At 46.2% G+C, this 26297-nt stretch overlaps 1 protein-coding gene across 1 annotated transcript in view; it reads right to left on the bottom strand.

The window, feature by feature from the left end:
- Nucleotides 1–25994, bottom strand: part of LOC126556643 (cadherin-99C) — a 56031-nt gene extending 30037 nt beyond the window's left edge. Inside the window, exons 1-5 of the mRNA XM_050212031.1 lie at nt 25642–25994; nt 24622–24800; nt 24393–24515; nt 7498–7683; nt 4807–4872 (exon numbers count right to left, since the gene is read on the bottom strand). Coding sequence (XP_050067988.1) covers nt 4807–4872; nt 7498–7683; nt 24393–24515; nt 24622–24800; nt 25642–25954 — 867 coding nt within the window. The 5' untranslated portion in view covers nt 25955–25994. The remainder of the gene's footprint in view (nt 1–4806; nt 4873–7497; nt 7684–24392; nt 24516–24621; nt 24801–25641) is intronic.
- Between the last annotated feature and the right edge of the window lie 303 nt (nt 25995–26297).

Here is a 26297-nt window from a genome sequence, read left to right as displayed (position 1 = left end):
TCGATTTGATTTTTCGCTTTAATTTGTACATGCAAACAAAAGACTTCAACACTCTAAAAAAGTGACGAACCCTTCGATTCTTCATCCGGGGAAGAAAACAAATTTTCAAATACCAACCAGCGGCCAATCGGCAACGGATGATTCATCTGCCCGCATCAGAGAAAGATTAACTGCATCGGCGTATGCCACCCTGCGTGTCTGCCGTGACACCGAGCGAGTCAGAAACCTGCGGTGTCCGATTTGGTGTAGGGGCCACCAAATTGACCCACCACCACCAATCGATTAGCAATCGTGTCAACAGCAACACAGAAAGGAAGGAAAGGAACGTCAAACGAACACCCACACGGGTTGATCGTGGTCGACGGGTCGGGGTTGTGCTGGTCGGTGCAATGTAGTGCAAACATCAACCTACCATTTTTGGTACCTTCCGATCCGGACAGCGGTTGCAGCAGTTCCTTCTGGGCACCCCCCCTCCCCCCCCTCCTCGACCTCACCGTAAACCGGCGTCGATTTTGCGATCTCTCGCAGCAAGGCGCACCCCTGCGGCGATCGATACCGATACCCGGGTTTGGACGCTCACGGTCACGCTAAGCAAATCTGTACCGTCCATCGAATGTGACCATCATCAGCAAGCGCATGTTTGCTTTAATTTTAAACCCTCCGCCTTCCCGAAATGTAGCTGTTTCGGTTGGCATTTGCCTTTCTCTTTCGGATGTCGGATCGCGGTACCTTCGGAAAGGGAAGCCTCATCGGCAGGTTTCGAGCGATGCAATAAATCCCGCAAACCGTAGGACTTGGCACATTTCCTGCTTCGCGTCTACTCGCTCCCCTGCCTAAAGCATTTCAGCAGGCAGCGTTTCCGCTCTCGATTTATCCACAGGAAAAAAAAGGAAAACAAACAGGCAAACGGAGAAGGAATGAGAATTGTAGGGGTAAAAAAAAATCCCCCAAAACGGATTGCTGCAGCTAATGGCGATTTAAAAACGAAGCTTCGGAACAGAATTATTTCGATCCGGTATCAATTAATAATTTTTAATCGGTCATCAATTTGATCGGTTTTTCCCCGGGGCTCGGAAGAAAGGATGATGCGATCGAGATTTTAATGCAAACGAAGCGTGAAGGGATTTAAGAACGAAGAAAAGAAGAAAAAACTATCAAACCAACGTAACCGAAAACTTCATTGCCGGTTCTGGACCGTCCATCTCGCAGCACGAAACAACCGTCGTCTGTCAGGTGGATGGAAAGTTCTCCCCCAAAACTGAAGGATTTACGGTGTACGGAAGGAACGTTGCTTTGGAAGTTGTTGGCGAATGTTGTTCAGCGCGGTGCGTTGTTGGTTGCCAGCAGCGCGAGGAGGGAAAGAATTCAGAAGAATGTTTAAATACAATTCTGCAACCTGAAACGATTCCCCCGGGAGGAATCTTCCCGTGGATAAGTGAGTTATCTTTGCCGGGTGTTAAATGCCAGCATTTATTTCTTGCCGGGATAAATTTATGGCTACGATCACTGTTTCGGATCCGGTAAGGTTGTACCGAATGTTTGAGTGCAAATGAGGGAACGCAACATGATCGTTACGTTTTACGTGTTTCTTTTTTTTTTGTTTCGCTCTTGTTGATGTTAAGTTGCACATAAAATTGAAGTGAGCGTAGCATTGGCATCATACGTATGCACCTTCCAACGTGCGCTTCGTTAGTAAAGGTGGAATATTGAAACGAAGTATTTTTAATTGGCATCTAATGCTCGTTCTCGCTAGGATATTGCAGGCGGGACAGACTGTCCTACACGTGAAACAGTTGCACACCAGCCACAAGTAACAGGCTGGCACAGTGGCAAACCTGTAGCGAGAATGTTTGGCAAACTCATGAGTTTGTATATGATTTTTTGTTCAAATACTTCTGCTGCTCATGCTGAATGCCAAATTAAATTTATTAATCAAGGAACTAATTCCATTCTAAACGTGTCGTGTGTGTGTAGGTTTTTTTTTCCTTCTTCGACAAGTGTACGCAATCTATCGAACGGACGAACTCCCCGATACAGGAGGAAATCTGGGCATTAATTTATGGATACCATTTAGCGTAAACAACACCATTAATCTCCTCCCTGCAACCAACATCTCGTCCGTCCCCGTCCCAGAACATCAAGAGGTTCGTTCGTACGCGGCTTGAAATGAATTCCAATTTTCTATGATTTTTTTTTCCTGCTCTTAATTTTTAATTCACACCCTCACCACATAAAACTACTGCTTGTGAAATCATTTCGCGCATATGTTACAAGCTGGCAAATGCTCCAATTCTTGTGGCCGATTGCCTGAGTGTTTATGTGTGTGAGCATATGACATTTATTAAACATCCTTTCGGGCCACCACGCTGCGACAGGATGGTAAAACGCCCCAATGCCCCGTAAATTATGTTGCGAACAAATTGTATACGAATTTTCCATGCTTCAAATCTACAGAGCGAATGTCGTTTGTCTTGTGGACGGGTTAATACAGCAGGCAGGGGGAGTTCTTTTGGTTTGTCTATGTCACTTCCTTCTCTAGCGATGTGTTACAGCTGGTATGCGGGAATGTTCGCTAGCCCGGTTGTGGTCGTTAGCAGTGACGCGAAGGAACATACGCCGATAAGAAACATTCCTGCTAGTTTGAGGTTAAATGTCAACGAGATGGAGCACATTCTCGGAGCGCGCGTGTGTATGCCCCCGACGAGAGGGAAGTATGCAAACAACGTTAATGTTGTACCGGGTTTTGTTGGGGTTTGGACGACGTTTGTGGATAAGGTAGAACAGTATCTCGCTGTAGCATGTAGGATCCATTAATAAATCAAAACCTACGGACGCCAATAAGAAACAAAGCGAAATGGAACGAAACCGAGGTTCTTTCGTGTTTAGGAATGTGCTGAAGTTTTAGAGAATTACTCTTCCTTCCCCGTCTAGAGCGAATAGGTCTGAATGTTGAGTTATTTCATCAACAATTTCAAGAAGATCTATACTAGACACAACACGGAGACTCACTTAAACTATAATGCGAAACAGACACACACCATACACGTACTCGTTTTCGGTTGTGATTTTCATACATGAGTCCGAATCGGATAACACTCCCAAGCCTTGAAACCCGTTTTGCTGTGGCGTAGGGCGTCAAAAATCCCTTCACTCCACTACTGTACGCCACAGTAACACGGGTATAGATTTTTCTCCCTAAAAGGCCATTTGAATGGCCTACCAGTGCCAGGTATTTGGTAGCGCGGCATTTATTCTCTCGTTCGACGCCCGCTGATTGAGCCACAGCCAACCCTCCAGCAACAGCCACCGCACGGAGGAAAACATTTTCGATTTGATTTATTAAGGAGCAACATTTGCCGACATTTTGCGAACGTGAAGTGCGGTTTCGGCAGTGCGATGATGTATGAACTGAGATCAAGAATTTAAAAGGGGGTTTGAGAAAGAACCGCAAATTTGTTATACATTCCTGTGGAAAAATTGTTGGCGAGTAGGATCAATTGTATAAAAAGAGTTCAGTAATATTGAATACACTTTGATTATCGCTTTGATGGTTCTTTGAAACTAGGCTTAGAGGTTTTTACCGTTTCCAAAACACCAGCATCCAAGAATTAGCTTTTGTGTATTTTCATCAATCCAAAACAAAGTGGAGGATTATCATAAACTAACCATGGAAGTGAAGCGAAAGCAATAAATTGAATGTTTTTGCTACACTTCGTTTGTTAGCTTCGTTTCGGCACCATCAAAAATCGAAATCGAAAATTCACCCAAAAGCAAAAACTGTGCGGCAAAAACCGTGCTTAAAATGTTAGCCAAAAAAAAAAAAAAAAAAAACGAGGGGAGGAAAAAAAAAACACACCTAATTGCTGGTACACCGGAGGAGAGCAAAGGTAAAGCCGAGTGAGAAATGTAATCGAGAAAGAAGCGAAATTCCTTTGCCAACTCATCTTCACTGCTTCCTAGCCATAGTGTGGCAACGGAATGGAATCGCATGGGAAAGATTGTTGCGTATGCTAAAAGGTGAGATGTAAGGTAAGGAAAAAAAATGTTACGAGGGTGGCCAATGTGCGCGCTAGAAAGCGAAAGTTCAAATCCGGCTTCAAAAAGATTACCGAACTTGTAAAATGAATCGGTGGGGTAATGAATGAATTTTAGCTTAACAAAGAAAGATGCCTCTTAGTATCCCGAAAACAATTACTTCTCAACATTAAGGTGCAGGAAGTTTAGTTGTTAGCGTTTGCATTTTAATGCCTGATGCAAATTAAGAGTAGAAATCATCTTACTAATTGCAACAAAACACTGACTTACTGGAACCCACGTTGGTAAAACAGCGCACGCAGACTGTTTTTAAGCAAGAGCCACACACAAACCCTGAAAGTGATCAACTTAAGGTGCTCCCAAACAGTGAACCCACACGATGAACGTCGTGAAGGTTCACCACCATCAAGCTGCTGCAATAAAAGTCTTCATCACAGACGGATGGCATTGAGCCTGATTGCCTGTGGCGTAGAATTCGTCGTAGCTCATCACACAAACGGGTGCAGTGCGGTGTAAAAAGACATACAGAAATATCAACATTTATGTAATTTGGCTCACCTCCCCCACCCGCCTTTATATTCCTTTTCCCACAATGGCTCACACCTTATATTATCTGCTTATATACGTCGAATCCCTTTCTTCCACTGCGGTTCAGTTCCGTTCATTCTTGGACAGACGACGTTTTGAAGCACAAAAAAAATGGTACCGTTGGAAGCTGTGCTGTATGTCTTGCACGTGATGCAAGATTAAGCACATAAATTTCGTACTTACCGATGCAACGACGGTCAGGTAGTACCGCTGCGTTCGTTCGTAATCCAGCGTCTTGACCACGGTGACCTAAATGGGACAGTGTGTAGCCGAATGGGCGGGAAAAAACGGTTAAAAATGAGGAGAAATATAAGTAAAAGGAAAACAATAAGAATATGAAAATTGTTGAACGCGTAAAACAAAGTGCAAGATACGATCTCGCTGATGGGATTTGTTCCTTGATCCACACTGACGTCGGGAAAGGGCAGGATGAGATGCATACAACACATAAGTTTCTCTTTGTTGCAGTGTGTGAGAACAGTATGCTTGTGGGGGTGATTAACGCGAATGTCCTGGATTTTTCGTTTACTTGCTTTTCAGTTTTTCTCTGCTTTTTGTTACCTCATGCAACTGTAACTATTAAACTATTTTAATTTGAATTTATAACTTGTAAACTGTTTTAAGCAGATGATTAACCGTTGATGATCGATAATTTTTCCACGAATAATTTATCATCAAGTGATCAAGCTCTCATACAACATATCCATTTTCTTCGCAGAAGCTTTAGTTTTTCTAGTAGCAGCAAAAGACTAGCTAAGTCCCGACACACCTAACGTCATCCTTCCGACATCGCAAGTATCCTTAGCGCTCTCGACAAAAAATTCTGCAAAAATCCACATCCAACATTTCAAAGGCCTGATCTTATTTTTACTGCAGGGTTCCAATACACGTATAAATTCAAGGAAACGAAGCTAAAGGTCTTCTTGCCTATCAAGACAGAAGAAAACCGACTATCGAGAGCATCACACTCCACAAACACCAGTATAACAAGGACCAGTTAAAATGCCGAAATTCTACGGCTCTTAAAACTCTCCTCTGAACTCAGGACAGATACTGATTCTACCCGAGATTAAAGAGAGTCCTATCATGCCTTCGGAAAGGACGCAAAAACCTAACCTCCAAAAGTCCAAAAGGATTCAGGATTCAACGTCTAAGTATCTTCTATTATTACGTAGTTGGATAGACAGTCTTCTCTACGGTGGAACAGTTCGTATAGGATTGGAACCTCTGCCTTGCTGTAGGGCGACCTGTGTCGTTGTCGTCTCTACCCCAAGGCTACTCCTGAATCATAATCGCTTTAAAAGAAATAACCAACTAGCCATACTTTCTAGCACTTTCTTCAACAAAGTGTACGTAGGCAGTTTCGATCCTGCCAAGAGCCACCTTCTAGTTACAATCTATCATCTAGTCTCCTTCGTAGCTGCAATCTATCGATTGAAATTGAAACTGGAGCTCTTTCCGCATTTTTGTACCCGTTCCCAAACTCCCTGTACACTGGCGTCCCAGCTGCATCACGAGGAACAATGTAAGGTGCGAGGGCAGGCAAGAGTTTATCTTAATCTTTCCTCCGGATGGAAATTAGCGATAAAATATGGCAAAGTAATGGAGCACCATGAGCGTCGTGTGTGCAACGGTGTTGAGGACTAGTGCAGCGTGGTTTCGAATTGTTCTTTTTGATATTATTGTTATGCAAACAGTCGTGGTCCTGAACCCCGTTAGTGGCTGTAGACTGCTGGTCGCGACCGCGATTCGCACTCTTCGTGCGGGAACAACGCAACAGGCCAGCTCGAATGGTTGCGGGCTCATACTCCTACACATCAGGGTTGGCTGGTGGGGGAGGAGGTTTGTTCCAAAACGAGATTAGTTCCTCCTTCCTTCCTACCAGAATACCAATGCCAACGCTCACCTGTCGCTATTTGGTTCGTCCTATCGGGTTTGTGTGTTTCGTTGGAGCCGTTCTCTCCCGTGACCCGGTTTTCTTTCGAATCAGTGGACGCGATCCAAAGCGGGCGACCTGAGCATGAAACACGGCATCACAGAAACAGTGTCGATAGTGCGGGAGGTAGTACCACCGCTCGCACTGGCATTGGTGGCACCCTATAAATTTGTTGGTGTGTATGTGTGTATGAGCACCGAGCACCATGATGTTGTGCAACGAACATTCCTGGCTGACTGGTAAATGCTCACATCCCGCGCGACACCCGCTTACTGTACGGTTTGTCCCGTTTTGTACGCTGAAAGCCTCTCACGTTTCGTTGGCAAGTTAAATTGAACATTTGGAGGGAGGATTTTTATATTTTTTCATCATTTCCATTTCATGGGTGCTTCACAGCAAACATTGCGCATTTTTCGTTCGCCTGTGTGTTTGTGTGTGTTTGCAGTGGAACACTGCACTTTGCAAGGCCTTTGCGAACGCTTTCGGTGGTATTTTAACACCTTTACTGGTGCGCAAGGGGAATTCTTTCCCCTTTATATAAAGCCGTCGTAAAAACGAAATATGAAGAAAATGAATGTGATTGTAGTGTGACAGGAATTCACGAGCAGCATGCAGCAGCATGCACGGTGCGACAGTGGTGGCCACCGTCTAGATTGGCCATCCACCCCGAACGCCCCGATGCTGGAGCGCATGTCCTCATATCATAAACAACGACGCTGTCGTCATTGTCATCGGTCGGCGTCAGTTGGCCAGTCATGCAGTCGGAACATGATCAAGACATACTGACTTGATCAAGTGACAGTCAGTTATCTTGTTTTCTTCCATTAATTTTGCCTTTAATACGCGAACACCTATCGTTGGCCTTCCCGGTGCTGTCCGTATCTTGCATTTGCAGTGCGTCACTCTACCCCTCCCCAAATTTACCCCTGCGAACTCACCTGTCCCTGGTGGGGATAGGCAATAGCGAACACCCCAAAACCATCCGCTGCCGTTAGGGTGTTTGGCGAAATGTCCGAAATATTCGGCGATCCCTCGACGATGAAGTACTCGACCAGCCCGTTCACGCCGGCATCCTTATCCGTGGCCTGTATACCGCGGAAAATCGTCGTCCCGACGGGTGTTGACTAGAAGAAGGAAAATAGTGAAAAGAAATTAAAATCATAAATCATGGTCGAGTTTGGCTAATGCTTGTGACTTATGTGCTATGTTGAAGGAATGGCACAGAACGCACGACAGCGCACTAAACGCCGCCCAACATGACGGAGCATTCGTGTATGGTGCGGTAGGATGAAGGATCGGGATATAGAACTCGAACTTTTGATGCTCCAATGTGACGGGGTTGAAAGGTGGCAGAAATAAATTGCATGTCGCCGGGCCACGTACTGCAAGTTCGTGCGGTTCGCAACAAGACTTCAGTTGCGGGAGTGTTTGTAGGCACTCGTCATCTGCTCATCATCATCTACGTACGTTGTTATTGAGGCATTGCGGAGCAGTGGGAAGTCCTGTCTGCACGATCGACCTCCGAATGTGGTATGTGTTCTTTCACTTGTACAATTAATCATGTACCATAATTTCTTCGCGCGGACATTATGCAAACATTTTGCCCCGTACATTCGTTCGGTTGGAATATTTTGTAGCGAAACAAGAACCACTCGTTCGATGGGAGTTCTAAAGCGAAAAGCACCGTTTAATTCTTTGTGCAGAAAAGTCTTGCTCTCGTGTCGATGGATCCCGTAAAATGATCAGTCATTATAGAAGGGTTTTTTCCTTCCAGCAGGCAAGAAAAATGATTGTGTAACGAACCACTGGATGTGCATGAAAGCGATTGCGATAAACAATTTTCTCCGTGTGGCTTGTAACCCTCTACGGAAAGGATGCGACACTACTCGACTTGGCGGGAGGGAATAATCTCTTGCTGGCTGCAGGATCGACCTCTTATTGAGCTGACAGCGATGGAAAAGATTCCGGATGAGTTCCGAACCGTACGGTCCTCGAAGTCAGGTAACGAAAAAATACAGGATGCAAAATTCTATCGCGCTTTAATTGCGTAGAAAGCGAATCGTCACGCTTTCCTATTTGACACACTGCAAAGCCGCTCTAGAATTCATCGTCACTTCTCGGCAAGAGTATGCAGAAGGGATACAGTTTCTGATCGTGCCGTGAGAATGCGCTTTGAGACACGGCACGCGAAATGGAAAACTGACACTTTGCAATCACCGTTTCAGGGCAAAAGTGCTCCACGAGCGTTCGCTCCGTGTCGTGAACGTTTAGAACCACGCTGACAGTCAACCGTGTTGAAGCTGGTGGTTTTGCACATCTCCGACAAAGATTAATGGGGAAGAGGCTGATGTGAACCTTTCTTTTTCCCTTGTGTGTCTTATATACAAGCTCAAAGGGTAGCGTTGGGAGTAACTGAATCAGCCCGGATAGGTTAATTGCTCTTGAAAGCGCTTTTTGCGGTTGACACTCTAACGAATTGCAAGGCAACAGTGACGAAGTTCGCCTACTGTTTGTTGGATGTTGGTGCGAACAAACGGGGTGTGTCTGTGGTCGGGATGGGAGGGATGTGTGTGTTGATGAGACCACCGACAGCGATGACCGTGCGCAAAGTGTTGTTTTGCGGTCGCGTGTGCTCTTATCGAATTTAGACAACATCAGATCTGTTCTGTGAGGATGCTTTTAACCCCAACACTACAATGTACTGACCGCTCGTACGTATATGACTTTGAAGATGATAGCATCAAAGAAGAGAAACGACTTATCCTTACTTTATCACTGCTTCCATTATCGTAAATTGTCATAAATGGGATTAAAGGTAAGTTGATAAGCGATTCCCGCCCAGCACATTCAATCGCGATCGGTCGATCGTGATACGCGCGTTACTTTCTCTTGCATAACGGCACCACAAAGCTTGGGCACTTAGCCATGGGTGCATATTCCACTGCATGCAGAGCTTGCAAACTTTCGCAGCGAGCGCCCTGCTAACACAAGCGATACGATGTTCCATTTTGATGCTCGGTTTTAGGTTCCATATACGCGCACCGGTTCCGGCGTGACAGGATATGTGGCCTGTGTTAATGTAATTTATGCTCCCTGCCATCGGGCTAAAAGGTCAGGTCAGTGAGTGGTACCGACCCCCGAACCGGACCGCGCAGTAATTGAAAAATCGCATTTTACCGGCATGTAATTCTCGCGCATTTGTATCGATGCACACACTTGCGGAAGTGTAAGGCGAAAGAGAGGAGACTGCAGCAGACTTGGGCCGTTTTGGGCAGCTGGAGTACGGAGTACCGTGAGGAGTGTACGAACGCAAAACACAAACCTTGTCTCCTCGTACGCTTTGCTCCGAATGTTGGCAACTTTTTGTTCCGGAAAGCGTTAAAGTACACACCGTCCTAAAGAGTGTGAGTGCGTGAATTGTGCCACCCCCCCTGGGAAGACGGGTTTGTAGGGTAGAGATTGTTAGCAGGGGGTGGTGGTACGGTTTATCTTAAGCAGTCAGTTTGCAACAGATCCTGGAATGACGGCGGCGGCACGCACATATGTCCCGGGGTCGGCACGCAACCGTTGTTGCAGTGTGGGACGGTGGGACGGTGTTCGAATTGTTCGTTGGATCTCGTGGCACTTAAGTGCGGGTAATAAATAAACTTGAAATTAGCACTATCGCTCTTCGTGTCTGCCGTGCTGCCTCGCATTGTTCGCTTCCTGCAGGTGGATAAAGAGCAGAACGGTTCTACGGGGGTTCCGGAGCGAACACAGTAACTTGCCGGCGGCATTCTTTGGCTGTCGTCACCTTTACTGTGCTTTTGCTCGAGGGCAATACAGGCGGATAACTAGGGATAATGTTGTTTATTGCTTTATTAATACCCACCAAAACCAAAGACTTCATGCGGCAGCCCAAGGTGAATGGAAGGTTATTGAGCGGGTGCTTATCACGCTCGAAACAGAACACAAGCACAAATGAATGAATCGAACCTGTGGCTCCGTTGGCAGGCCATTTCTAATGAAAGCGTTTTTTCTCTAAACTGTGCCCCTTCTGCGGCCAGCCCCAGGTCATTGAGTGATGAACGGCTGAGGTTGGAAAATCTTGCAGAATGGGAGGAATTGCCATGCCTGCCTCAACCACAGCGCATCGTCTTGAAGGAGGGAAACTACACGATACGGTAAGTTCACTTGTTACCGAAAGGTATTTGCCTAAAAATAAGAACATCCTCTGCACGAACGGGACCATAGTCGTGGCTTGTCGGCGTTACTTCAGCAACCAGCACCACAGCCTCAACACGGCGCGTGTTGCCTCTTGAACTGCAAGCGGAACGGATGTCGTGTCTGCATGCACTTTGCCGTTGCCGAACAGCGCGGGACAGCTTGTAGCCATTAGAGAGGCCAACATAAGATGTGTATGACAACGGGCAAATGGGAACGACACCGACAGAATCTTTCAGCGAGCGAGTAGAAAATTTATCTCCCTCCGTAAGAAAAAAAAAAAAAAAGCGAAGCCCTACACCTATCGCGCTTCACCGTTTTACACGAACTGAACTGGTGATAGTTAGCTGGATCGGTGGTTTCATAAGTCACCGCCTGCCGCTGTGGGCCGCTATGGGCCGCGGTGTCGATGAACGAGATGCCAACTGGGATGGGAACTCTCTGCAAGGAGTGGCTCCCTCATCAGGACATTGCGGTACACTCGGCGGCGCACGGATTTACGCGGGCACACGGTCACAAAACGGGGTTGGTTGTAAAAGTGATGATGGGGAGAAAAACTCGAAGATATACACACACACGAGAGTAGATAGAATTTAGGTAAGAGAGTAATAGCTAAGAAGAATTGACTGTTGCGACCCTCTTCCAGCCGTTGGAAACAATTTTGAGTTGGTTTGTTTTATTGCAAACGCCACCACGCCACAGAAGGGGTGGTGGGCGTGGCGAGAGGCGACGAGTGGAGGAAAATGAATTATTTATGATCGCTCAACCTTCTGATCGATTCCGTGCAGGTTTAAAGTTTTCGTTTGGTGGGCGCAAATTGCAAAACTAACGGACACGGAGCGTACCCGGTGTGACCTATAAACGTTGCCATGCTAAACCAGGAAGATGGAACCAACGATGAATCGGCAAGTGTATGCGTCCTGACGATGACGACCGCAAGGTGTTGTCTGGCTTTCTTGATCGCACGATTCGTGCGGTGGATAAGTGGCGACTCAGATATACTCTCTATCCGGTAGTTGTGTCAGCTGTGTGAGCGGGAGTTTTTTTTTGGACGGAGTAATGCGACAGGTTAGCAGCCAGAGCAGCTAATGAGAAGAGCATGCCTTTGGGAATTGGCAGTGAGCTGGCAAGCAGGACTAGACGATCAATCAAATGTTCACACCCAACGTGTCCCGCTAATGGCGAACGAAAAGTAAACTGGAACACGGCACTGGACGGCTTGATTAACATTCTTCACGAACATCTTCGCGTGGAGAACGCGCGTGGCAGTGTTTCTTCACGTTGCTCCAGCTGGTGCATACGTTTTCCCTTTTGGTTATTCATTGTTTCTCAAGGAAACCGAGCATATCAGTCGATCGCCAATCGGATACATTTGGATCAGCGGAATGGAGAAACCCAGCATGTGTCCAATTATGGTCAACATCGGATCGGTTGGAGGGCTACGGCGCAATAGCTCTCTGTTCGGTTCTTTGCTTATCGTTCGATCTGCTTTTTGGAGCACCATTCGCCGGGTCTCTCTAGAACCGTGGAGGAGATGCGGAGAAGGTTTATGAAGTCAGCATCAGCATCTGTTGCAATGTTGATCCCGTTCGGTAATTTGTCAGCACACCAGTGTGACAAAAGCGCCCAACGCTTGTGTGGATCAATTATAACTTTCTAATAAGGCTATACTACAGCATTGTTTGGACAAACCCTACGGATCGTTAGAAAACGGGTCAACAAATTCATCCCATTTACGTTACCTTGGCCTGAAGTATCTCAGCGAGCAGTAGAGTGCGATTATGGAGCAATGAGTGTTATAGAGGTAGAAAAAGAAGTTACTCAGCGGTTCATTGCATGCTGCGAAATGTCGGTGCACTCAGCTCGCACTTGGCTATCTTTAAGTTTATTTCCCCACCCAGTGTAGATCATGACCGGACAGCGACGTCGAGCGCTCGATCGCCCTCGACGTTGGAAATTAGTCACTATCAAACGGGTCATTAAATATATCGCATCGGTTGGGGATACTAATTTTGCCTCTGTAAATCGTTCGATCATAATGCGCAGCTTGCGCTGCGGCTGGTGGACCCGCATTGATATTTGTGCAAAGTGTTAAATTACACGGGCTTAAACGAGCTTAAGTTTGCGCGCCAATCTAAATCCACTCGCCCAACCAGCAAGTCATCAAATGTGCGCGCTCGTTTGCAAAGTGTGTCGATTTCCGACTGTTAATCCGACATTTTATCTACTGCGATCGATGAGTGCCAAAGGATCCCAACACACTCGTCAGGGCTGAGCTTCTAGTGGTTTGTTTGTGTAGGTGGGGTAAGAAATATCTTAATGCTCGAGTTTACGGCACGAACTGTGGCGAGGCCTGGTGTGCTTCAATGCCATATAATTGCAACAATGTTGATAATGTTTTACACCCTCCCTTGATGCGGCTCGATGTGGGAATGGGTGCAACAAGGAAGAGAATTTTTCCTGACCTCATTCTCTACTCCACCATAGCTTTCTTTGTCGGGTGCTGATGCATGTGGAGTGTGCATTTTTTGAGCAGTGGTTTTTATGCAAAGATTGATCACCTTCCAAGATGGTGGACCGCTGGCATGAAGACGGATTGATCTCTGGTCGAGCAATGATACCGAGCACGACACGGTGTAATTTGTTTGACATGACTTTGACTTTTACTTTTAATTCTTCCTCGTTACAAGACGGTTGTAAAAGTGGGCTCCAGCCCAGGCTTCTCTCCTACCAGATGTTGAAATAATGTTGCCAAGGCTCGCTAAGATTAGCATCATGCCTCATCGATTCTCTAAAACGCACGACCTTCAGCGAGGTTTGCTTAGCTAAATTGCGGTTTTATGGCTTAGTGGAAAAAATCTGCAAGATAAGCGTATGCATGTAGCAAGACTTCAGATGGTATTTGTTTTTCCGCAAGGAATGATTTAAAGCTCAGTACACCGTATGTAACGCATAAATCACTGTAGTTTATGAAGCATACAATCCACCACAGATGTTCAGGATAGTATTTATAATAAAAAAAACACAGATCACTATGGTTAGGGGCTTAGCCATTCTTGTCTTTAACGAAGTTGAGCAGTTTAATGTTGCACGGTTTGTACGTTTTAATTGATTTAGACTTCAACCTCCGACGCTCGCCAGCATGGGTCATCTAATGTGGAAACGGTTCGGTTTAAGTATCACCTGCTATTTAACTTCAAAACTTCCCAGCCCACCGCTCTTTCCAACGATTGCCACAAAGCTACCAGTTAATCTGTTGTGACATTTCATGGACGTTTTCGCTTTTTGCGCTAGCTTTTTTCTAACACCCAACCAGCGGCAAACGAAAAGAAAAAGAACAACTTTGCACACACGATTTGCATTGTTCGCCGTGTGGGGTTACTGCCTCCAAAATACTGCGGCTCGAACTAGCAAGCAAAACCCAGTGTGATGAATTGGCCAAGAATAGTTAGATGGATAATGGTTGAGGTTGCAGATTTGCTGAACCGCAGGAACTCATATGTCAAGCTACAACCGCGGAATCGTTTTGCGTAATTGCTAATCTTTCGCATTGGAAGCGGCATGTTATTTTTTTTTTGCCGGCCCTCTCCGGTTGACCGCAACGGACGGGCGAGCGTTTGTCGCAGTTAATTTAAGCTTTAACTGTCGGCAAAAGGTAAGCCGAAAAGAATTGTGTGTCGTAGATGAATGGACGGTTGGATGGAAGCGTCTTGTAGATTGATCATGCTCTTGCTGACCGTTGCTGTCGCTTTCGAGGCTATGGTTAGTTAGTCGTCATTATTATTGACCGTGGAATAGTAAAGATTTTGGCAAATCACGTCGAGCCCGTTCGTTTGTTCACCTGATCTTGGTCACGCATGTGAGATACTGGTTGGTGTTTGCAAGCACTGCTCAAGATTTATTGTGCTCCGAATGTTGAGTGGGCAAAAGGGAAGCATGGCAAAGCAGTACAAGAACATGGGCCAATCCATACCCTTGATGGGTGTGGCAGCGGGGTTGAGCGGCTAGATTTGACAATGACTTGGAGGACTGTGCGCTAGTTTCGTGGTTCTCAGCTCAGAAGGTGTGTTTTCTTAGATTTTGTGGTAGCAAACACGGAAGTTTCGATTCCACTAGGCCATTCTACAGCACCGTACGATGGTACAAACACATCCGCTGCAAATCTGGCCCAAACTTTTAAGGGCAACATTTTGCAAGGTGCGGTCTACAAGCGGGAATAAGAAAATTATTAAGCTCACCCTAGAACGTAACCACAAGCGTGGAAGCGTGCGCTAACGAATCACAAAACGCGACATCACAATTGGCGGTCAGATGAAATTGTTATGTTGTCGGTGTCAGTGTAACTTCCGCGTGTACCGGCACCGGGATTTGATAGTGTTTTTACCCCGTCTTCACTGGTTGTGCTTTCCGTGGCTTAAGAGTTCGCGTTGCAAAAACCAGCCGATGGAGGAAATGTTTTCGACTTTACCGGTATCTTCTTTCAACCCACGTCCCCCGACACCCGGATCCCGACAAACCGGTCATGATGCAGTGTGGAAGGTTCGTGGTCACGCGGATCGGGATTAGCGATTCTCGAGCATACAGCGATTTTCCAACCGATCGTTCGCAATCGGTGATGGCCGGTTTGGTCGTGTTAAGCCACGCGAGGATTATGTCGGACAGGATGAGGGTAGGGAAAAGCGTGGTGGATCCGGTGCTTCTTGGTGGATCCCCCTTATCGGGTGAGTGTTTGCGCGAATCCACACTGCGCGTCCTTCTTGCTCTGGTTTTGCGATGCCGCTAGGGCAAACGATGTGTGTTTCGTGAGCGCTGTATTTTCGAGTGCTCGATCGGGATCGTTGGATGGATATGCGCGATTGGGAGGTTTGAGGTTCTGTGTTTTTTTTGTTATTCGAATCCTTGTAAATTTTTTTTGTAAGGAACCTAACGGCGATTTTGAAACACACGTCCATCTTGGGGACTGACCGAGCGAATTGAATCGGTACCACCTTTCCGTTGGTCGGGCCTATGCTACTGGTATTAGCAGCATCGTACAACGCCTACAAACAAGCAAAAGCAACAAACAAAAAAAAAACATCGATCCAGACAACAACAATCCATTAGAGCCAAACCCAAAAGGGGGACGAGAATCGTGATTTAGAACCTGAGTCCGCTCGGTCCTGTGCGATTGTGCTATGCTGTTTCTTCTCGCATTTCATGTAACGGGATCGATGTCCGTGTTTTCCGACATGCACTTTCGGATGTACAGACATGGTTGCGAATGGTGTATTTTTTTTTCCTTCTTCCTACTATTCTTAGCTAAATGTCTCACCCAAAACGTGCCAGCTGTCAGTCAGTTCAGTTTGCAGGGCTTCAAAAAACCTGATTCACGCCGACCGATGTGACTCAATTTCGGATCGGCTTCTGGCCTGGCCTTTTGCAAAATTCGTTTTCACTGGCCGCAGAATGCGGCTGAAACATATACCCAATTTGGCGTTGATCAGGTTAATTGCGGTGGTCCACCTTACTGCGATTCCCTTTAGTGGATTTCATTAACCTTTTTTTCATGTGAGTGGGTTATTTTTTTACTTCTGTTTAATTTTTTCTTTCGCTTCACTTACTATCCCAGTTTGATGAGATTTTGTTTTAATTTTAATGTCCGCCGTGTTATGCGTTGCTGCTCTACCATCGACCTCGTTTATGAGGGAACCAAGTCGCGAAGCTAAATGTCACGTTGCGTGTAATGCGTTTTGTCTGCTGCCTGGTTGAAGGAGTGCACTGTTCGTTACAGCAATGGTCACAGCCAATTTTGTATCCTTTGAGAGTGAAAATTGTTCCATGCGGAAGGTTTGTCGCTGTTCTGGCGCACAAGTCTATCGTTTTTTTTTGTGAGCCATGATGCGGAGGTTGACTGGACGGGTTTTATGGCTTCATTATGGTTGTGGGGTCTGGCTGAAAATTGTCGTTGTGAGCTGTGTTTATATACCACGGTGATGCCGTTGATAGTATTCAAGGTGTGCTATTACCGTCGCTTTAGATCATATGTATACAGTCAATTAGGCGAAGGCGGGCTGATCAAAAAGCAAATCCTCACCCTGTTAATGCGTGGCAGATTGTGTGTCGAGGACAGTGCTGATTGCATGACAGATTAGAATGCATTTTTGTAGAGCTTTGTGAACACTTATCATTTTCGTACGAGTCTGATATAAAATTGGGAATCAGACGATAGGCGTGCAAAAAACAATCGATGCGATTGTGACTCCAACGCCAAGAAAGGGAGAAGATATTTTCTGTCAAAACAAAATGATGCATGATGCATCAAAGCCAATGCAGTTAATTCATGGAATTGAAATTTGATTTGCGGACTCCTTCTCTCCAGAAACTGATTTCACGCACGACTGATATTCAAATTTGATTCCGAGCTTCGTAAACCTGTTGCTCTGAACCCGAATAATATCACGGAGATCAAGAATCTCATTAAATGTGACGCTTGCGGCATGGAAACAATTCCCTAAAAACCGCACTTTAGAGCAATTCGCTTTGAATACGATCTACCTGTTCGACTGTTTCACTGTGTCCTGCTTCTTCTGCTGCCTATGCTTCTTTTGAAGTCTTTTAGCAAAAAAGCAAACTGCGACACACATCAACGTCGATTTCTTCATCGGTGGCAAGTACGAATTAAGATGGCAAAAAATGATTACGATTCATAATTGCGGTTTTGCACCCGGGAACCGATGAGAACTGTTCAATATGCGCGCTAATTTACACACAGTCCCAACCGGCCAGCTCACTTTTGCAACACAGTCCAAACCATTTTGGTGTATAGAGCTTCCAAGACCTTGAATTGAGGCCCGCGTGTTGAACGTTTCGCGCTCCTTCATCGAGACGCTGCGCTTATGGTGCGCTGCCTCAAGTACTGCGGTTACCGTTTGTCAACAGCGTTTGCCATTTTCGATAGTAGCTTGCATAAGAGCATCAGCGCCGTCTTCATCCGTACGATCAATTAGGAGCAGATAATTTGAATTAATAATATTAGCTTACACGAGGCTCGGACGATTCCTGTACCAAAACCCGATCGAGAGGCAAACGAATCGATTCCCAGCGGCAGACCTGCGACCGGCAGACCGTTTAATGGCAAAGTCGTGAGAAAATCACCGCTTCGCGGTACGAAAAGCATCATCGACTTGGTACACACTGTGTGCCGGGACTCTTTTCAACAGATCCAACGATACATCGCCGGTATGACAAAATTTCTTGATTGAACCTTGCGCCGAATTTGCGCTCACTGAAGGCGACGGTGAACGCTGAAGGTTAAACTGTCAATCGTACTGCAGATCGGCTGATCGATTGGTAAACGATCATCGACATTCCATCGGAATGCATGCATGATCGGGGATCGGGCTCTTGTGTTTCGCTTCGCTTCAACGGTCAGTTGAAGTGGTTCGGTACGTATTTTGGGCTGCTGGGTGGGCTTACTCTCTTCAGCGAAGTAATAATCGAAATCTGACGTACACACACCAAAAAAAAAAGCTCAGTCGATCAGTTAAGTAGTCGTCACTAATTTGTTTGTACAAAACGATCGGGGAAGCCAAAAAATGAGAACCAACGCACACATTACCTGTTGGAGTGGAAATTAAACTACACTGCTTTACCGATCGTGCCGTGATCAGTGTTTCGATTGTTTGTGTTGCGTTGGAGTTGGAAGCGTTCCGTCGCTTGTACGCGCCGGCACATACAGTCCTCCCCGTTTGACGCGTGAACCGTGTGAGCCCGCGGGACGGGGTTGTTTCGATGTGTCACGAAACCGTTTATGATTTTGACAGGTTTGTTTGTGAGGTTTTTGCTGCGGCTGCTTAAGTGCACCGACGGCTTCATTTTCGAATGGGCGTAAAGTGACCGTAATGGTATGCGCATTCCGATCTTGGTGGCTGCCGGGTCGGGAAATACGAATCGAATTGCAGTTGTTACAATTCTAGCTGTTTGTTGCCTCCCCCAAGGGAAAGATTTCGTTCTGCTCAAGAACGAACTATTTTGACCCTGAGCCCCACGACATGACAAATGATCGTTGCCTCTGACAGTATCGATCGGATGTTTTGCGTGGTGGTGAGTTTGTTCTTCTTTTCCAACGCTTCAAGATGACCTTGGTGGCATGCTAAATGGAAATAGGAAATTAATATCACACGTCGTTAAACGGCCGTTTTTAATTTTCCCACCCCATACGAATTACGATCAACATCGGCGCTATTTGGATGATGGAAGTGATTTTTATATTGAACTACAGCTTCACGGTGTGTATGTGCAGCTGCGATACAAAATGGATTATGTTTCTCATATCTTTGCGCTGTCCGGGAACGCAAGATACCCATCTGGATGTCGTATGATACCGACGAGCAAGGGCAGAAATTAATACAGCCACAGTGATTTTCGATTTCAACAATATAATTAACGAGTATTCTCATCAAATTTTATGAACATGATTATCATCATCAACATTCGCTCAACGATCGACGTAATAATCTTTTGCACATTTTGTGTTATTTTCCTCGACATCTTAGTGCGGACAATTTACAGTCTTGCGTGTTTTCATGCACACATACGCGCGTGGCCTTAGTGATGGAGTAAGACAACTGGCTTGAAGAAAAAAAAGGAGCTTCCTCTTGCCTTTTGCCATGCCAACCGGACAAAATAAACACCGTCGTTAAATGACGCTATGATAAACGAAGGTTCTGCTCAGGTTTACTCACGTTCCGATCATACTGGACGGGATGGTTAAACGACAAACTTTCAATCAGCAGCCGAAAGATGAGGAAGTAAAGAGCGGCGAGTATTTGGAACAAAAGCAAGGCACAAAAATTGGAATCTAATCAGTGGTGATCCTCGCCCACAGTTAACCGAACTGTTGCGGTGGTCCTGTTTCCTGTTTTTTGGTGGAAATAATTGGGTTGTAAGAAAAAATAAATACAATCTTCGACACCACTTTTCGAATGGTTTCGTTCGATCCCCGGAACACACAATGCGGCGTTAGATAGCCATGCCTCGCGGTGATGGGATGTGTTTTGCCGAAGGGAGCGAAATAATAAACACCCTTTTAATAGAACTTTTGGCCATGTTTCGAACGAGCGAAACGATCGCTATGCTAATTTTCGTACCACTTTTCAGCTGCAGCTACGGAGGCGAACCCGGTGAGTCGTGTGAGGTTTTTTCGTCCGGTCACGTCTTAAGTAAGGGAGAAAATTGTTGTTTCGCATCTGTGCTGCATGTTTAACCGTTAGAAAAGGTATGTGCTGCAGCAGAACACAAGCGGCGGGATTCCTGCGCCAACATGGTTTGGGCGGTATTACATTAGCTCGCACGGGGATGCACTGTTTTATCACATTCCGTCGATCGAAGAATGCTTGAACGATAGGTTTTCAAGCAACAAAAAAAAATCGATCTTGTTACGTTGCGATCAAGCGATCCGTCGACGTGCCCATGGCTGGTAAAATGAGCATGTAGGGCATCACATTTGCACAAATATGGTTATCGGTTAATCCAGTTCTAGGTTGACGACCAACGTCAGACGACCATACAGCGGGACGCACTGCTAAAGTGCGGTGTACGGCAGGGTTACAGTGAAGGCAAAAAACACAAAAGTAATGAAATTCACAAGAAAATTTCTCCCTCATTAGAAGCTAATTCCTGTAGACGTGTTTTTTCTTTCTTTCTCTAGTTTGTTTGACGTTTCCCCGTAGCCCAAAGGGTTTACTAACCAGTTCGAACATGTGTATGTGTGCTGATGTGTGGTATATCGCGTGCAACAGTTCGTCCTTCCCGGTTGCTTCCTCATTCCTTATGCTGGACTTTGCCTGCACTCGTGAGGAGCTTATTTCACGTTAATTATATCATTCCGATCACCAACGAGAGTGTAGAACAGGTTCGTCTCTTACCCGCAACGCAAGTCACTCGCCAAAGCTGCACGCCGGTATCTTCGGGGTGGCTTTTGCTACGTTCGCTTCTCCCATTTTAACGGCTGTGGCAAAAGGGTTGAAGTGAACTCTTTCCGGTACGCGACCCACTATGATTCGCGTAATATTATTGAATTTTAATCGGAGTTCGTTTGACAGTTTGCTGCAATTAATTAACCACCCATAAATCAGTGAGTTTGGTAGACAGTAATCGATACGCTGGTTCAATCGGGGCGTTGGTCCAAGCGGGAGGTAAAAAAGTGGCTTTGACGTGGTTCGGTCGCGTGCAGTGAGCTCGGTAGACGGATCCCGTTTCCTGTGATATGACCCATTTGATGTGTTTTGTAAAAACAGCAAAACGAGACGGTGCACAGGGCCGTACCGCCGATGCATTCGTCGCACAACAAATGCGTCTGCAGTTCGATCTAGCGGAAAAAGGCACTGCTGCAGTCGAGTTCAATCAAACATACGTTCTGTTGATTCAAATCGCCCGGTTAAAACGGTCCTTCAAACGACTCCGGTTTGATCAAATTGAAACCACCAGGTGTATGATAAACTGGTATGATAATCTAAACAATCATTTAATAAGGAACACTAATTGCGTAATTACCAGCATCGTACCAACAACATGCCCGTAAATATGTGAACAGACCGAAGCGCGTTCATTTAAATGCTGGCACATTATTCATCGGCAAGATCGAAGGCTTTATTAAAATGTCGCCGATTTCCGCCGTCAGTGCAAGGGCTTGTAGGGTTTGGATTTTGATGATTCATTCGTTTCTCACAACCGTCTTGGGAACGATGAAAGCTTTCCGGCCGTTTGATTCCCTTGCGCCCTGGAGGCATCTTTAACCTTAATATCACCAAGCATCACCCTACGGTGCGGAATGGGACTTTCTAATTATCCTCTGCACAGATCCCACACCAGCACCGATCGGCACCGGGGGCTTTAGTCTTTCGAATTAAATTGTGCCGGCAGGCGGCAGACGTAGTACGTGCACGCATGTGCAGGCGTACAAGTGGACTCGGAGAAAATATGACCATGATGGTGGTAGGAGGACAGCAGAGCCGGCAAACGAGGCTGAGGTCAAATTGAGTTGACCCGCGCGAATGGTGCGCGTGAGAGTGTCAGTTCCTGGATCTCACTTTCTTCGGTGCGTTTATGGAGCGCGATTAGACGATTTGAAAATAAGACGCGGCCTGGGACGGGTAAGGTTGTGATCTAAGTCACATAAATTAATCGCCGAACATGGTGAACATTACCTACAAGGTGATAAATTGTATCCTTTGCTACATACCTTTTTACTAGCTAAATTATTAATGGCATGAGTGTATTTTCTTCATTGAACAGCTTTCTTCCAAAGAAGAGGAAGGCAATTAATTCGCACCCAATAGTGCGCCGCATTCTAGTACTTTTCGCCTCCCGCTCCAAGGGCAAGAATGTTTGGGAAGTGTTAAATGTATCGCCCACATTCTCTCTGAATCCGACTCCCCAAATGGGGTCATCTAAACGACAGGGTGAAAAGAAATAAATCAAGCACAAGAAAAGCAGTCCAGCGAACGTTTCGAGACACGTCCGAAACGAGACAGTGCTAATAATTTCGCTAAAAGCTTTCGAGCTTAAGTTATTTGCTTTATACCGGACGGTTAGGTGTGAGCTGATCCGTCGCACGATGACCTCTCGGATGGGACCGGTTTAAGGCTTAGATCGCGCAAAACGGGCAAAGCAAAACATGACTGCCGTAATACTGCTGCCTTCGTTCTTTCTGCATGTAAAGCAACACGGGGTTTGCTTAAGCGGTTGGATAGTTGGAAAAAGAATCACGGAGAAAGTCGTTCGCGTTTTGTGGGTGCTGGTGCCTTAAGTTGCTGTATTTCGAAAAACAAAGTTGTTAGTACGCCCACGAAAGAGTGCAGTTTTGCAACGGGCAAATCCTCGCGAGTAGGAAATCTACAACGGGCAAACGCATAATTTTCGAATGGAATTAATTAAAAATCTAATTATAGTCTCTTTAACTCGCTCGGTCAAACTAAATCGATCGCGGGAGGTTTATCTTTCAAAGCAAAACAAAAAGCAAATCAAGGATCGAAAACAAAACGTCACGCGCTTTAATTACAGCATTGCATCCGACCGATCATAACTACAGAAGGCGCTACCGAACTGGCAGCCTGTAGAGGATGTAGCTAGTTATGTTTCCACCGTGCATCAATTTTCAATCATGACGCTCAATCAATGGATTCATCCTACAGAACGCAGAAGCGAAAATAGACCAGGGCATGTGGAAACGGAGGTAATAAATAAGTCACGAACTGTGTTCAGCTCCATTTCTGTTGCACAAACAAAGAATTAAGTATCGATAAGATCAATAAAATACCACCTTCCGATTCCGGCCAGTGGAGGAGAAAGCATGGCCGATCCAGCAGGATCGGTGGGAGCCTCACAAGCCGCGTAGGAACTAGTTAGTAGGTGCAAGATTATTCCGGATAGAAAGGAAAAAAACAGGCGAAATGGGAACGGAAAGATAGTAAGGAAAACTGAGCCAGCCGCGCGCACGATTACAGCAGAACCGTGCACCGAAAGAGACATTTTGTAGAATTAATAAACCCGGTTACAGAGCGAAGATCATGCAATGCGCGCACACTTGGCACTGACGAGAACGATGATAATGATGATATGGATGATCTAACACCGTACAATTACACTGCACTGATTGCTCGCAAGGATTGTGTTATGCAATTGCAGAAGTGGGTTAACCCGATAGACGATAGTTCTCATAAGGAAGGCTCATCTAGTTGCGGTAGATGATTTTTTTTTCTTCTTTGTAACGCATTCCAGGTGAGTTCCCGGGGTTTCATAAATCTAGTTAGCCTTACTGGAGCGCAAAACAAAACCATCGGGGTAGGGATCACGCTTTTAATTTTCCCTTTATTCCCAGGGCTTTAAAGCACCGATCTAGTGACAAGTTCTCTTGCCTTATTCCTGCGAAAGGAGGTGCATTGAATACCGACATTTCCAACATTTGTATGGATAGGATAATGACACACCGCACGCTACGAAACCTTCCCTTACCGATTGCAGGGTGAGAGGACTTTTGTAAAAATGGAATGATATCATCGCTACATCGCCCTTGCGTTTGACTGTAATATAATGGAAAAGTCGAGTAGCTCCAGCGTCCAGGGCGTGTGGGCAAACGAAGCCAAACCACTTCAGCACCGCACAATGCAATGTGCAATTATTATGCGTAACGAATTACGGGATGAATACGGGCGGGTCTCGTGTTTGGAATCCGTGCCGAGGGTTACCTCTGCTGTACCTTTGCTGCAAACAAAAAAATATAGCTCAGCGCACTGTCCGTTGATCGGATCGGACACATCATGGTTTCATCGATAGCGTGGTGCTGCTGCTGCAATGCACCGTGCGACCCTGCAAAAGGACCGAGGTCGAACGGTACGTTCCAAAGAAGGCCACGTACGGTGCCACCCTCTCGCGGTTGATGCACCATAAATAATGCAGCAGTTGCTGTGCCGAGTGATGCCGTTTAAGCGCCCTCTTTCACAGCTCCAGGGTGGGTGCGATGGTTTTTCCCCCCGTTTTCTTATGATTCATCGAACCGGTGCCACCGCCAAACTCGAGCAAATGCTGCCAAGGTGCGAGCTTAATGTTTAATCGTGGCGTCTGCCCGGACAAATCTAGTGTGCTACCTTACCTCTGGGACAGTTGTTTCGTACGGTGTGTTGATAAACATCGGTGGATTATCGTTGACATCCGACACTCGGACGATTATTGGTATGTTGCGCTTGCGGCGCGTTGACCGCACCATACAGGTTATCTAGATTATGTGAAGAAAAACATGCAAACCGAAAGAACGAATCAGTGATGAGACAGTTTTCGGAGTAATTGTGGCACAGGCAGATGAAGCAACCTGGCAACCTTACCTGGAACACGATGTGGCTCAGATTTTCCTCGTCGCGATCTAGTGGATGGATCAGTCGCAATGATTTGCCATCCAGCAGGAAGGTTGGTTTGCCCTTTGGGAAGACTAGCTCGAGGGTGATGTCATCGTTCGGGTCACCAGAGATCGGTAGCTCCGGTGGGTTTGTGTGTTGCGCCACGGCTGCAATTTGGAATTGTGAAACAGGAAAACCGGAGATGATATTGGATCAGAACAGCAAAATGAGAAGGGGATTCAAGACTTAAGTTTCCACTGAATAACATCAAGTGATAAGCTATTGTGGCACACTTCTTGAAGGTCTGATTTGTTAAAAATTGTTGTTTTTTGTACATTACATGGAGGACAACATAAACAAGTCTAAAATATAAAATTTCTAACTTCATAATGGGCCATGAGCAAAATCTTGATTGGTTCTACAGACGCTCCAAAGGGCTGACTTTAATCTCTCGAATACTTTATAAGCCCTACCCAATCGTTTTAAGTTCAGCTATGCGTTTCCTACACCCGTAGGATGCTTTAATTCTGATTAGTGCCTGCGGGGACCAATAAGCCTCCAAAGGGTTGCCGAACTGTCACGAAGCACTGCTGCAAACAACAAGTGTACCATTACATTACCCGCCTACAGGGCAAATTTTAATTGATTGTTTTTCACATTTTTTGTCTTGCTTTCGCCACTAAAAGCACCACGGAGGAAGGCAAATGGAAACGGGTTTTTTTTTTCATTGCAGGAATGTTTGACTTCATGTTTGACCGGAAAGGGATAATACATGTGTGCCAATGCCCCTCAACCACCTGCAGCTTTTAACGGCGTGTGCCTGTAGGGGTAGATACTAAAGTTGTAACGCCGCCGACGACTTTGCCGTCTGTTAGGACGATATTAAGCGTCCTTCAGCAACCGGGTACCGCGCCCGAGGATGCGTTTGCCAAGACGTAAATATGTTTATTTGTGGTTGAAAAATAAGCCCCGAACGGGTTAGCTTTTTTTTTTTGTCTCTATACTTACAACTACCGCGGCTTTCCTCGATGTCCAGAATGATGCTGGACTGGCCCGTTTCCACCTCGCACAGCTGCAGCTTCCCTTGGACGGTGGGCATGGCGCAGGAGGTCACGAGCAGTATCGCTAGTAGCAGTGCGCTGTGCGCCATTGCGCCCGGTAGGATGGGTTTGGACAGAAAGCTAGTCACCATCATTGCTGGATGCTGCGTTCTCGGCCGTCGCAACCGATCGTGTCCACTGTTGAGCTGTGGTGGTTGCTGCTGGTCCCGTTTCGTGACGATCGACTCCGCCGATCGAGTGGTCGTGGTGCTGATAGTCATTTCCGCTGGTGTCGCCGCGTCCGGTCGCAATGTCGCGCCGGCTGGTACTGTCGATGCTGCCGTTCGAGCGCTGCTGCCAGCGTGTCTAGAAGGGTACGGAGAACGTAACAACGAATTAATTAAAGACGCATGCAATGCCGAGATCAGTGCAGGATTAAAATGGTAGGCTTAGGAGCTACCGGTGAGTAGCGAATGTTTGGCCGCTTTTAAATTATATATTCATATGCTATGGTGAACCGATAATAGCAGCTAGAAATCTAGCAGCGCGGACCACACCACGCCTACGTCAGACATCGGGGCCCATGTACTTCGTGGGAAACGGGCCAACGTTCCACCTGCATGA

Source organism: Anopheles maculipalpis, chromosome 2RL (genome assembly GCF_943734695.1).
Source record: "Anopheles maculipalpis chromosome 2RL, idAnoMacuDA_375_x, whole genome shotgun sequence".
In the NCBI taxonomy this organism is placed as follows: Eukaryota; Metazoa; Arthropoda; class Insecta; order Diptera; family Culicidae; genus Anopheles; species Anopheles maculipalpis.
The sequence above is the reverse complement of the archived record's forward strand: the minus strand, read 5'-3'. Positions and strand labels throughout refer to the sequence as shown.